The 14,169-nt window shown below is 39.9% G+C and overlaps 2 protein-coding genes across 2 annotated transcripts; one reads left to right on the top strand and one right to left on the bottom strand.

Moving 5' to 3' along the window:
• Positions 1-4,851: 4,851 nt before the first annotated feature.
• LOC120046496 (homeobox protein otx5-like) lies at positions 4,852-6,750 on the bottom strand. Its single transcript, XM_038991781.1, has 2 exons — positions 6,476-6,750; positions 4,852-6,035 (listed from the first exon to the last, which is right to left on the bottom strand). Exons 1-2 carry the CDS (start codon positions 6,692-6,694, stop codon positions 5,334-5,336), a joined length of 921 nt encoding a protein of 306 aa, XP_038847709.1. The 5' UTR covers positions 6,695-6,750; the 3' UTR covers positions 4,852-5,333.
• A 2,170-nt stretch (positions 6,751-8,920) lies between these two features.
• Positions 8,921-12,599, top strand: tmem254 (transmembrane protein 254). The gene is made up of 4 exons (XM_038991782.1): positions 8,921-9,109; positions 10,301-10,404; positions 11,062-11,121; positions 11,733-12,599. Exons 1-4 carry the CDS (start codon positions 9,023-9,025, stop codon positions 11,854-11,856), a joined length of 375 nt encoding a protein of 124 aa, XP_038847710.1. The 5' UTR covers positions 8,921-9,022; the 3' UTR covers positions 11,857-12,599.
• The last annotated feature ends 1,570 nt before the right edge of the window (positions 12,600-14,169 follow it).

The following is a 14,169-nucleotide window of genomic DNA, read 5'->3' as shown; positions in this document are numbered from 1 at the left end:
ATAGTATATTTCCATTTGATGTCACATGTGCACATATGCGTACATTCCTCACCACAACAACTCTACAGTTCACGTCCCACTTTGTTGATAGTCCCTAGCCAGATGTCAACGGTCCAATCAGCATCAGGGGGCGTGGCTAAGAAGAGCTGAGAAAATGTGCCTTTGAACCTTCAGTGTAGCCCTATCATCACATTTTGACAGTTGCTGCAGCTGTCACATGACCAAACAATTACCTCATACTTGCTGTTAAAATCATGTAACATATTAGATGTTACACGTGAGCCAATCAGAGAAGCGACGCAACAGCCTTTAGTCAAATTCCAAATGAGACTATCTGCATTGCCTTTATGTAATCTATAATGAAGGCACATAAAATGCATATGTTAATTTAGCCTACTGTATATGTACTGTATATAATACTTCATTTTACCCAGCATGTATAAGCTAGGCTACTGTTGCAAGTTTGATGTTGTTAAGCTACATGCGTTCATTAGTGAGCTGCTGACCTTATTTCCCAGTGGATGACATTTAATATCAACTGTCTATTTTTGTAACCGGACAAGGTTTAAAGGTGAAGGCATCTATAAATGACAGGTCTTGTCTTGTATCCTATCCCAGTAGTTCCTTTTTGACTGTTTTGATTTACCACTCTTGTAGAGAACATTTACTTGAAATTAAATGTGCATGCAAATTAATCAAAATCTTTGTCTCAGTAGCTACGGTAACTGATAAGTCTCCAGTGCTTCATTTGGATTGGTGCGCTCTTCTACCATATTTCTAGATACTACCTTTTTTTCACGTGACATGTGCACACAAATGCATGCAGAGACACGCACATGCACATACTTACACACACAAACACACACACACACATGCACATGAACACACACACACAAACGCAAAGACGTGCGGACACACACACAGTGTCAATTTTCCAATGTGTAACAAGCTTGGGGAAGACAGGCATATGACTGATGGGTTGTTCCATCAACTGCTGACAGTTCTAGGGTATGAGTCCAGCCTTCACAAAAAATATGGCCTGTAATTTCATCAATCCCTCAGTGTGGTCCTGTATTGCACATTCTAATTTAAGAGCTCATCTCAGGGCTTTGTGATTGCTCCCCTCTCTCCTGTCTTATTGCACATCTTCACTTCCAGCCATTGATTGATGCTGCTTGGAATGGGATGGGGGGAAACTGTGTGTGTGTGTGTGTGTGTGTGTGTGTGTGTGTGTGTGTGTGTGTGTGTGTGTGTGTGTGTGTGTGTGTGTGTGTGTGTGTGTGTGTGTGTGTGTGTGTGTGTGTGTGTGTGTGTGTGTGTGTGTGTGTGTGTACATGCATATCTCTGTGTTCTCTTTAGGTCTCTCCGGTACACTACTACAAAATATCACTATGCAAATAATCCTTTTGTTATGTTCACCTCCCATATACAAACATTTTCCTAAATGTTCCTCTATGACCTGTGTAATGAATGATGCTACTGTGAATGAATTGTGCTGCTGGGTGAGAGCAACAGATGTCTCTCTTTCCATTGTGTCTCGCAGCCCATTTCCCCCTGTGGAGCAGGTGTGACTACAGAGGTAGCAGTCGCGGGAAAATGTTGGTCATAGCAACAGATATACACCTCCCTACTCAGCTGATCTGGTGGATGCTGTTGTATTATGAGAGGTAGAGTGAGGTCATCGGTTGATTCGATTTGATGTATTTCATTCATGCTTGCAGTCGACAAGACTGAATATTGCAGAATGCACAGTTACATTTAGACAAAAACTTTCAAAAAACTAAAACACAGGGTATTACATTCAATGAAAAGGTTCCTAGCTTACAAGAAACTACAGTTTAAAAAGTCACATTTGGCTATTAAAAAGTCTGATGGCAGTGGCTATGGTAGAACGTTTCAGCCTGTTTGTCCTTGTGTGGATGCTGGACAGTCGTTTCTGGTTGTAAAGTACTCTGCCAGTACTGTCTCCCCTTTCTGTGTGGTAAGACGTCATGTAAAAGGGTGGTCAGTTTGGCGCATGCCGGGAGGGATCTTCTATGGTGTCCATAGAAATCTTACAATATCATTATCATTAGACATATCCATGAGCGATAGAAAAATGGATGGTACAGACGGTCTTATTTGTATTATAAAAGAGTGTGGTTTTAGAATTATAGTTGGAAACATATACAGTCTTTTTGAACCATTTATCCTTTATTTTTCCCATGAAGGTTGACCTTTTTTGAGAGAGAGACCTGAAAAAATGTCAAAACATGGGCACTACAATACATAATGTAGAAGCAGAATGGAGTTTCAAAACATGGGCTCTACAATACATAATATAGAAGCAGAATGGAGTTTCAAAACATGGGCTCTACAATACATAATGTAGAAGCAGAATGGAGTTTCAAAACATGGGCTCTACAATACATAATATAGAAGCAGAATGGAGTTTCAAAACATGGGCTCTACAATACATAATGTAGAAGCAGAATGGAGTTTCAAAACATGGGCTCTACAATACATAATGTAGAAGCAGAATGGAGTTTCAAAACATGGGCTCTACAATACATAATGTAGAAGCAGAATGGAGTTTCAAAACATGGGCTCTACAATACATAATATAGAAGCAGAATGGAGTTTCAAAATATGGGCTCTACAATACATAATATAGAAGCAGAATGGAGTTTCAAAACATGGGCTCTACAATACATAATATAGAAGCAGAATGGAGTTTCAAAACATGGGCACTACAATACATAATATAGAAGCAGAATGGAGTTTCAAAACATGGGCACTACAATACATAATATAGAAGCAGAATGGAGTTCCAAAACATGGGCACTACAATACATAATATAGAAGCAGAATGGAGTTTCAAAACATGGGCTCTACAATACATAATATAGAAGCAGAATGGAGTTTCAAAACATGGGCTCTACAATACATAATATAGAAGCAGAATGGAGTTTCAAAACATGGGCTCTACAATACATAATATAGAAGCAGAATGGAGTTTCAAAACATGGGCTCTACAATACATAATACAGAAGCAGAATGGAGTTTCAAAACATGGGCTCTACAATACATAATATAGAAGCAGAATGGAGTTTCAAAACATGGGCTCTACAATACATAATATAGAAGCAGAATGGAGTTTCAAAACATGGGCTCTGCAATACATAATATAGAAGCAGAATGGAGTTTCAAAACATGGGCACTACAATACATAATATAGAAGCAGAATGGAGTTTCAAAACATGGGCACTACAATACATAATATAGAAGCAGAATGGAGTTTCAAAACATGGGCTCTACAATACATAATATAGAAGCAGAATGGAGTTTCAAAACATGGGCTCTACAATACATAATATAGAAGCAGAATGGAGTTTCAAAACATGGGCTCTACAATACATAATATAGAAGCAGAATGGAGTTTCAAAACATGGGCATTACAATACATAATATAGAAGCAGAATGGAGTTTCAAAACATGGGCTCTACAATACATAATATAGAAGCAGAATGGAGTTTCAAAACATGGACACTACAATACATAATATAGAAGCAGAATGGAGTTTCAAAACATGGGCACTACAATACATAATATAGAAGCAGAATGGAGTTTCAAAACATGGGCTCTACAATACATAATATAGAAGCAGAATGGAGTTTCAAAACATGGGCTCTACAATACATAATATAGAAGCAGAATGGAGTTTCAAAACATGGGCATTACAATACATAATATAGAAGCAGAATGGAGTTTCAAAACATGGGCTCTACAATACATAATATAGAAGCAGAATGGAGTTTCAAAACATGGGCTCTACAATACATAATGTAGAAGCAGAATGGAGTTTCAAAACATGGGCTCTACAATACATAATATAGAAGCAGAATGGAGTTTCAAAACATGGGCTCTACAATACATAATATAGAAGCAGAATGGAGTTTCAAAACATGGGCTCTACAATACATAATATAGAAGCAGAATGGAGTTTCAAAACATGGGCTCTACAATACATAATATAGAAGCAGAATGGAGTTTCAAAACATGGGCATTACAATACATAATATAGAAGCAGAATGGAGTTTCAAAACATGGGCATTACAATACATAATATAGAAGCAGAATGGAGTTTCAAAACATGGGCACTACAATATATAGAAGCAGAATGGAGTTTCAAAAATCTATAAAAATGTATCCTATAATATATGGTAATTAAAATTGGTCATCATGGTAATCGAGCATAAGAGTAATGACAAATGCCACTTCATACAGCAGCTTGTATGGGCAATTTAAGAGTTATGGTCAGAAACAGCATTATAATTGATACACGGTACATTGACCAGCTCCTTGCATTCCCATACTATGAATCTGTGACTTACAATCACCATCTAGTGGATATATGTTGCTTTACACTGTGCAAGAGGGACAACGGATCAAATGCATGACAAATGCAGATGAGTGTAAAGGAACGTAAATTCAAAGCCTTACTCAGTGGATTCACAACCATCTTGAAGGCCTACTTAGTCTCTCTGTGTTTTAAAAACCCTTCATTATGGCATGATACTTTATGAATCAAAACGATATTACTTCCTCTAAATCAAAGGTGTTTTAATACAATGGATTTGTTCTAATCAAATCACATGCGCCGAATACAATAGGTGTAGACCTTACAGTGAAAAGCCCTTAACCAACAATTCAGTTTTAAGAAAATACCTCAAAAAAAGTAAGAGATAAGAATAACAAATAATTAAAGAGCAGCAGTAAATAACAATAGCTGGGCTATATACAGAGGGTACCGGTACAGAGTCAATCTGTCAATGTGCAGGGGCACCGTATAGAGGTAATTATCTACATGTAGGTAGAGTTATTAAAGTGGCTATGCATAGGTAATAACAGAGAGTAGCAGCAGCATGGGGGGTGGCAATGCAAATAGTCTGAGTAGTGCAGGGAGCGATAGTGCAAGAAGTGATAGATAAATAAATAGATACATTTTAGGTTATTGAAATTAATTGGGATGAAGTACATGGGAGAATAAATTGAATCATTGTGGAATTACGAAGGACGTTTGATCCTCTCTCTCTCTCTCTCTCTCTCTCTCTCTCTCTCTCTCTCTCTCTTTCTCTTTCTCTTTCTCTCTCTCTTTCTCTCTCTGAGCGCATTTAGTCCACAGAAACACAGGCTATACAGTAAACCCTCTCGTACTCCCACAAACATACAAAATGCTACAATAATAATAACAATAAAGAGATTGTCTATCATTAAAAAAAAAGTGAGATAAGACTTCAGAAGTAAACCCGTTTGTCCCCATTGGGGTGGCTGTCCAGTCCATCTCCCTCCTGCTACTCTCCCTCCAGCTCTCCCAGAATCTCCTGCAGGGACATGGCCGGGAGCTCTGGTAAGGGGGCATAGTGCGGGGCTTGTCCTGGGTATTCTGTGGTAGACATAGCCATGCTCCAGGAGCCATCCAATCGGGAACCTTGGCCTTCCATCGGAGGGGTGTTCTCTTGTCCAACCTCCCAGCAGCCGGAATCCGGAGTGGCTGTGGCCTGGGTCTGGGAAATAGGGCCTCCATAGGCTTCCTGGGGGTTGTTGTAGAAGGGCTGCTGCTCGGCTGAGCGATGGTAGAGGAAGGCCTTGCTGGAGCCTGAGCTGTAGTTCCTCACCTCCAGAGGAGAGGGGCTCCACATGGACTGGACTGGAGTCGTCTGATCAACCGCCTGGGGCCAGGCTCCTTGAACCATCTGGTGCCCGGGGCTCTTCATGTGCGTGCTGGAGCTGTATCCCAGCACCCTGGCCTGCCTGTTGTGGCCAGTCTCCTCCGCTCCAGGGTATGGTGGAAAGTAGCGTCCATAGAAAAAGTAATCCTCCTCCTTCACCTGGGCGGGGTAGGCAGGGGGCAGGCAGGGGGGGGTGGACAGAGGGGCAATGTTGTGCTGGGTAGTGAACCCACCAGGGGAGTGTAAGTCAGAGTCTGATTGGCACATAAACTTCTTAGCTCCCTTACACTTCAGAGTCCGAGCCCTCCTGTTCTGGAACCACACCTGGAGAGAAATTGCAAAACAACTGTGTTATAACACTGCATTTAGAATGTACATCCAACGCAAACAGAAACTGTGTTTCAGTTAGTTGACTCCAGTGACTACGATAGAATTATCTGCTTTGAGCCCATGTTAATAATTTACCAAGCAGCTGTAGAATACAGTGAGAGCATTGGGGCTTATCTTGCTTTTGTCTCCTCTGTTTACTATAAGTGTTTTACATTCTGCCAGTCAGACCAAACGAACTGCAGATAAAACCGCTTACATCATCATATTGAATTAAAAGATAAACAGAAACCCTGGTACCAGTATCAGCAGCACACATGTAGGCCCCATTTTGAACACAGGGCATTTGTAATATAAACCAAGCCCACTACACTCGCGTGTGCGTGCGTCTGTGCATGCATGTTCCAGCATGCTTACATGTGTGTGTAGCTGCTTACCTGGATACGAGATTCAGGTAGCCCTGTTTTCTGGGACAGGCTCTCTCTCAGGCTGATGCCAGGGTAAGGGTCTGTCTCAAAGGTGACACGGAGTAGCTCCACGTGCTCTTTGGAGAAGCTGGTCCTCTTTCTGCGGTTGGTACTCCGGGACGAGACTCCGGTAACGGCCAACTGTCCAGGGACATCTGAGGGGAAAACAACAGGTTCCAGATCAGACATGAGCAAGAGGAGCCCAGGGCACGAAAGGTCGTGGCAGGTGGTCTTATCATGTAGTGAGTCTGTCTCCAGGATAGGTTGCTTAGGCAAGAATCTATATGTGACTCTCTATCACCTTGAAGCATTACGACTGGTAAACCTACCCCATAGGACCAAAACATCTGTAAAGTTCCTTTGATATTTCAAACCCCAAAAATTCATTGTTTTTACAAAAGCAAATGTTCAGTTTTGGAGAATTTAAAAAAAGTTACAAAATAAATACATTTCCCCCCAAAAATGACAATAATTATAATCTGTGATTCACCTGGCCTACTCAAAGATAGAAATCTGATATTGTCTATATGCTGTGTCAGCCAGTGACCTCTCCTTACCGGTGCTAGTGTCCTTCCACATGATGTGTAGGAATCTGTAGGTGTTCTGTGTTGCTATAGATGCTCCTCCATGAAGGCTCTCAAGACATAGCTGTCTCCCATATATATAGGCCGCCCTTTTATATACTCTGGACCCAACAGCTATCCCCACCTTAGTTTGGCAGTTTAGGGGCGGATAAGTTTGTGTTGCCCTGGGGGTTGTCTTAGCGGTACTGAGGCCAAGATAATCTGAATGTTTTTTGGACTAACCAATGGCCCTCTCACATTCACATCATCCTCTCATCCTCATCACATGCAAGGTCATTGGCACACAAGGAGACATAAAATACATGACTGAATAAAATACTACTCGTGTGCCTTATAAACAAGTGTTTGGCATTGTGTCCACAGAAACTATTACAGCTGCTAACTTTTTTTTGTATTCACAAATTCATTGGTTTGTTTGCACCCACTAAGCAAACAATTGTCTTGAAGAAATATCAACTCACATGCCGTCTTAGTGAAACGCAAAATGCCATTCACGAATTGAACCTTTTCCACAACTGCTGTTTTCTATTGAAATGCAACACAGATGCAAGATATAAAAAATAAGAAAAACAAGGATGTGTAATTGTTTGGTGATTAATAGGACCATTATCAACATGCTGCCTCACCTCCCATTAATGTATAGGCCCAATACAGTGAAAGGCCAGGGGTTGCGCTGGTTTCATCATGGCCTATGGGAAAGACTGACCCAGAGGACAGTGAACTTTCAGCTCAGTGACACTGATAGAAATGTAGGGACACCACACACAAGTATTTAAACACACAAGTAGTTGAACTAAAAAACAATAATATTATGTAAATAGTACAATATACTGTAATATATCTTAGTATTTTATCTCTTACTGGTATTAATATTATTATATAGTAATAATCCCAAATAACATTTAACAAAATGCAATAACAGCACTGTTATCTCTACTTTTAATATCAGCCGGTGAGACATTCCTTGTCTTTTCTTTCCTTATCTGGACTGCTAAGATCAGTGTCTCGATGTTTTGGAACGGCTACCGGACAGCAATTCATTCTGGGGGTTATGCAAATCCTATTACACATTATGCATAGCCCTTTGGTCCTTCAAGCCTCTTGCAAAATCAGTATTGTCCTCCTCAATGCATACATAGCATACATTTGCACACTTCAGAACGTGTCATATGATGGCTCCTCACATGCTGTTTCATCACTGCTTCAAATAAAAGCTATATTACAAAAGAAACAAGTTAAACTCATAGCACATGCAAATACATTGTATCTATTTCACAATGGCCTCATGTAGGCTATTCTTTGAGTTCATGAACTGTTTTGCTCAGGATTTTAAATACTTTCGACACAGTTTTACATGCAATGATCAGTGAGTAAATAAGTAATGATAACTAGTTTGACCAATTTTCCATTTGACTAATGGTGTAAAAACCATAAAGTGATTGATTCGTTATTGTCATGCAGATAGAGATATCTAGACTATGAGGATCAGATTGTAAATACCTTAGGTCCCATGACCATTTTACTGTAGAACCATTAGCTTAGATCTAGTCTACATCCATTACCCACTTTTACTGAGCTTTAATCCTATAACTTTGAATAAAATAGACGAAAATCATTGGCAAATACATTTACTTGTCAATGATTTTCGTCTATTCTATTCAGAGTTGTAAATGTATAATAAATCAAAAATACATGCACACATACAATGCATGCACTTTTAACTTTTCTCTTTATTTTAGTCACGGCTATTCCTATTTCGAAACAAAATAGCACTTGTCTCAAATCAATATTGAACCTTGGATATCATATGACTGATAAAGACATCATCCTACCGTACTCTAATCCCTTTCATAGACAGAAGTCTCGGTACAAAAAAGTTCCGTTGTTTTTGTTGCACGTGTTAATTTGAGAGCGGGACATATTAAACGCCACCATGGCCAAAAGCGATGGGTGTCATTATTTTAGAAGAACCAGTATTTTTTGGATAACTACAGTGGCGCTTTCGATGGGATACTTCACAGTAAGTCAAAGCCACAAAACGTGGATGGTTTTGAAGCAATTATAAAGCAAATTGTTGAGTTGACTGTGCCACAGTCACCGTGCCGTAAACATAGCCAAGGCGTCACCACGAATAGACTCCGGGTGAATCTCTATTTTACTCGGCCAACTTTCTGTCTTTTATTCAGACATTTGTTTTTGTTGTTTATTATTCAATTCCCGTGAAGTCCAGGACGAAGTAGTACAGTATTTAGCTTACGAAGTTAGCCTGGATGTTGCGCTTGCAATGAAAGTGTATCCAGGTCATCAACCCTGCGAGTTAAATATGAATTATTCCTGCAGTAAGATCCCGGCACATACAATTAATTTGAACATTTGTAATTCATTGAAAAAATATATATTGTATAGTTTCCGTTGTAATTACCGACTTTTAAGCTATCTATTATTGCAGTTACTTGTGGTGTGGGGGGAGTGGAAGAATGTACCTGCGCTGCGGAATGGAAAGGTTCGAAAGAATTCCATGATATTGTAACGTAAGATAGCCTTTGACATTTCTCTAACCAGGGCTATTTATCAGCCATATGAACCCTATAGATAACGCATTATGTTTGGAATGTGGGGAAAGGGTGAGTTTAACCTAACATAGCAGGCGTGAAAATATCATTTGGGTGCCATATGTCTCTTAGTAGTTTAGTTCTATTCTGGCTAAATAATATCCCCTCATTGACACATCATTTCCCCACCACATCTATCGTATACGTTGCCTTCCTCAGTCATGTCAGAGGTCATACTAATGTCAGGATGTGTGTGCCAACACGGGAACCCCAGTGACAACTGCTTGCTAGGACTGTCAGCAAAGCTAAATGAGTTTGGCTATACCCGAACAATGATGAGCCAAAAGTGGAGAGTTAGTGCACAATGGCCTCTGCACAAGCTGGAAGCCCTCTGGAATGTATTGGCCTGAATAGTCTTTTTGTTAAGCATGTTGCAACCTGTCAGAGGTGGACATAATATTCAAAACTCAATGTTGCAGTGACCGTGTGATTATATTAGAAAATGACTTGGATGGGGGACATGTGTACCTAATTAATGTTGTCAAAAGTTGTGGAAGTAATTCATGTGTACTTGGCGCTGTTTATAACATGCTATTTAGTGAAAACTATGTGTATTCCATGAGCTGACTGTCTGGTCGCATCTCTGTTCTGTGTTTCAGTGGACAGTGTTCTGGCCACAGCAGGTCCCCTATGACAACCTGGGTCCGCTTGGCACCCTGTCCAGATACCTGGTGAACAATTACCATTCTCTCATGTACAAAGGGTAAGTTAGTGTTTCTCCATGATAATGTTTACACGATTCTGTCATCAAGTAGTATTCGTCAAAATGTTGGCCAAACAACTTTATAGTCAGAATGAGGATAGTCAATGTGAAATTGAAAGAAATGCTGAATGAAACTGTAGTTACAATGTCAAGCACATGCAACTTCTACAGTTGTTAGGCCTAACTCTGTAATAACTAATCATTTTAGATTTAGCATGCAAATGAACAAGGAATAATTACTGCACTGGGTAGGTTTGCCATTACACCATATCACTGTAAATGAGATTTCGAATGATGTGCCAAGTACCCACAGAATACAGAGGCTTGGTCAGTCTGCATAATCCACTGTGTCCCACCATTTTCACACTCTTATCACAACATTTTCAAACAGTGTAACACTTCCACTCATCAATCACATACATGACCGCTTATGAAATATCAAAGAAACACTCACACATTTTATATCCGCACAAGACCAATGTGTTTTCTGTTTTTGAATCTCTAATCAATTGCTGTGGTGTGGGACCATTACACTGTAGCTTGAGGAAATCATAAAATCATTGGTCACTTGCCTGTAAGACTGTTTTTAAAGAAAGCTGTTAGACATTGACTAGAAACATCCTCATTCTGAATGTTGGGTGTTGCTCTGTGTTTCAGATGGTGGGCAACCTGGGTCATCCACGTGGCAGAAGCCCTTGTTGCCATGAAGGTCTGCAGGTAAGATGGATGTTCATATATCCATGTCTCCTCTAGGGGGTGCTATTGTTCTGCTTTCTATCAGGCTCCCTCTAGTGACATGCTATCACACCTACTTTAAAACCCCTGTAGGTCTAAGCATTTAGATCGCAATATCTACTAAGCTAACATATGTAATTGTTTTAAGATGGTCATAAAATGTATAATTTAGCCCTTTTAATTTAGAATTGTAGGACCCTTGTCATTATAAAACAAATATTTGATAATACATTGAATTTGGCCTTTACTGCTATGGCCCAACACATTGAATAACACATTGATAAATGGCAAAACCAAAAGTTCAAAAATAAATATTTTTTATTTTATTTTGACCAATGTTTGGTGGCGTTATTTTTGGCACATTTTACCCTCTACGCACTTTTAGCAATTTTTACAGCCGGGCCATTGTGTTGTAGTCACTGACACTGAACCTGAGACTAAACTGCTGCCTGTCTGTGTGTGTGTGTGTGTGTGTGTGTGTGTGTGTGTGTGTGTGTGTGTGTGTGTGTGTGTGTGTGTGTGTGTGTGTGTGTGTGTGTGTGTGTGTGTGTGTGTGTGTGTGTGTGTGTGTGTGTGTGTCACTCTCTTCACAGTGACAAAGGGGTGGACGGCACAATGACACGTTGCCTCTGGTTTGTCCAGACGGCGCTGTTTGGCTTTGCCTCTCTCGGCCTGCTTCTCAAATACAAACCTGACCACAGGACCAAACAACACTGATGCCACAAGGAAGACCCTGCTGCAGAACAGAGTCTATAGTCTTTATAGACTACACCACCACTTCCTCTACAAATAATGAGTGGCCATGGCATGATGTGAACTTTTATCTGCAAACTGGTTTATCTGTTCGGGAACAAGATAGTAATTTGTGATTCCAGATTTTTTTTTACAGTGCCCAGAGGACCATAAATAAAATAGCTTACAACATTGTGATTGTTAAGGACCTTTAGACCGTCTGATTGAACAGTAGAAACATTCAAGCCGTCAAAACTCTTCATCTTACAATACATAGCTATTGTGAAGCTTCCCAACCACACACCCAACATTCCTCAGAAAATAAATGCACTTTTTTTATCCAGAGCATATTCTAGGACAGAATGCAATGCACTGTTTATACAGAGATTATCACAAGGTTCAAAATGACAAAATATTTTGTTTTATATCATGATGGAAAAGTACCAAGTTTTCCTACAAAATGTTTTCTAATCATGCTAGAGAATTTTCAAATGTTAAGTTCAGATCACCCATTTTAATCACTGTTTACATTGCTCTATCTTGTTTTAATGATAAAGGACTACAGATGTTTCTTAACTTTCCTTAGATTACATTAGATTAATCAATTTGCCTTTAAGCATGAGCGTGCTGGGAATTAATTCACAAATTAATATAGATAAGGGATGAGATGAAGAGTGAAGTTGTCTAATTTTTAACCTGTGACAAATAAAGAGTGATTGATGAACAAACTTGGCTGTTTAAATCTACTTTATTTTTGTCCACCTCTGTCTATCATACTGTCTACACCTTGAGTGCTTGGACAGCCATGATGAGGACATAACATCATGGCGTACTGTCCAACAGAATCTCTTGTACAGGGCCTGGTTTCCCAAAAATATCTTAAGGCTAAGTTCATTTTAGAACCATACAGTGGTGACCCGTCATTCAGGGAAGGTGGGGCTGTGAGCCCACATTTGTAGCAAAAAAGAGTCTGTTTTGCATGTTATTTTGGCATTAACACGTGTCACATATCAGTTTGCAAACAATGTAAAGAAAATATATATATACAGTATATCATTGAGTTAATAACGGTGCATCCAAACATGGTCTCTTTTTTGTTTTCTTGAGTAAGGCAGCTATAAAATGCAGATGTTTCAGCCTAGCTCAGCGCTTTCTGTGGTGGGGCAAGCCAGCAGAAAATACAGAGCATTGCGCAGTGATTGGCTCAGTGTTCTGTCACTCATGGGGACACTACGTCACCGCCAAGTCTAAGGGTAGAGCTCGAAAATTCAAGGCTCTTGGGTGCTTGTATAGAGTAACATTAGAAGTGTCCATCCAAGAAGGCTCAAGATCATTGGCCACAGATAAAATGACGTCAAATCACGTTATATCTATAGTAGCTTTGATTGGACTGATCGTGTCAACATCATACTTTCAAAATCTTAGCAAGCAGTCATCTTCATGAATCAAGTCAACAATCTACTGGCAAATCCTTTTTAATCCTTGTCATATGAAGAGAAATAATAACGAAAAATTACAGATAAAACATATCAGTGCTCATCGGCCATTTGACATTAACATTACACAACAGGTTGGAAATCGCAAATTCAACAATGAGTGGTTTGGACGGAATCAGTGCCTAACTGCAAGCATTGCAAAGCATTCATTAGCCTGCTATTCAGTGGAGTGACTGTGTGGTCCCAAATCTAAGATTAATGATCTCTTTTTCTAGTTTACAATTATACACATTCAACATTGGCCATGCTATCAATGAAGCATGATTTGTGCCGCACTCAAAACCACTGTTAACTTCGAACGGCAAAATTTGACTTTAGTGAGTTCAAGACACTTGGGAGCTCGGGAAAAATGAGCTTCGACTGGGAATTGTAAATCGGGAACTCGGGCCTCTTTCTAGAGCTACGACCTGAAGATCACTGACATCATCATGATTCAACCTTTTTTTCTGAGTTCCCAGTTGTCTTGAAAGCACCATAAATCCAGAGGATGCCAGACTTTGATGACAAAATTTGCCCACTAAGGACTGCCGCGCCACTTTCCTGTTCAAGTGAGCACAGCACAACAAGCTGAGTCCAAAAATGTCTTGTATGCTGCTGCGTAAATTATGTAATATGCCAGGGAGATGTGTATACTGTAGCTAAGAAAGTAATACTAAGTGTATGTTGTGTAGTAAGCTGTTAGTAGCCCATGTGCTTCACCCTAATAATTTGGTCGGGAAGGGTCCAGATGAACCAGGATCGGAGCCGCGGTGAAGCGTTGTTTAAGGTCCCGGAACGTCCGTGGACCACGAGAACGGAACCT

The sequence above is a fragment of the Salvelinus namaycush genome, chromosome 4, assembly GCF_016432855.1.
Source record: "Salvelinus namaycush isolate Seneca chromosome 4, SaNama_1.0, whole genome shotgun sequence".
In the NCBI taxonomy this organism is placed as follows: domain Eukaryota; kingdom Metazoa; phylum Chordata; class Actinopteri; order Salmoniformes; family Salmonidae; genus Salvelinus; species Salvelinus namaycush.
This window is presented reverse-complemented; position numbering and strand designations above follow the sequence as displayed.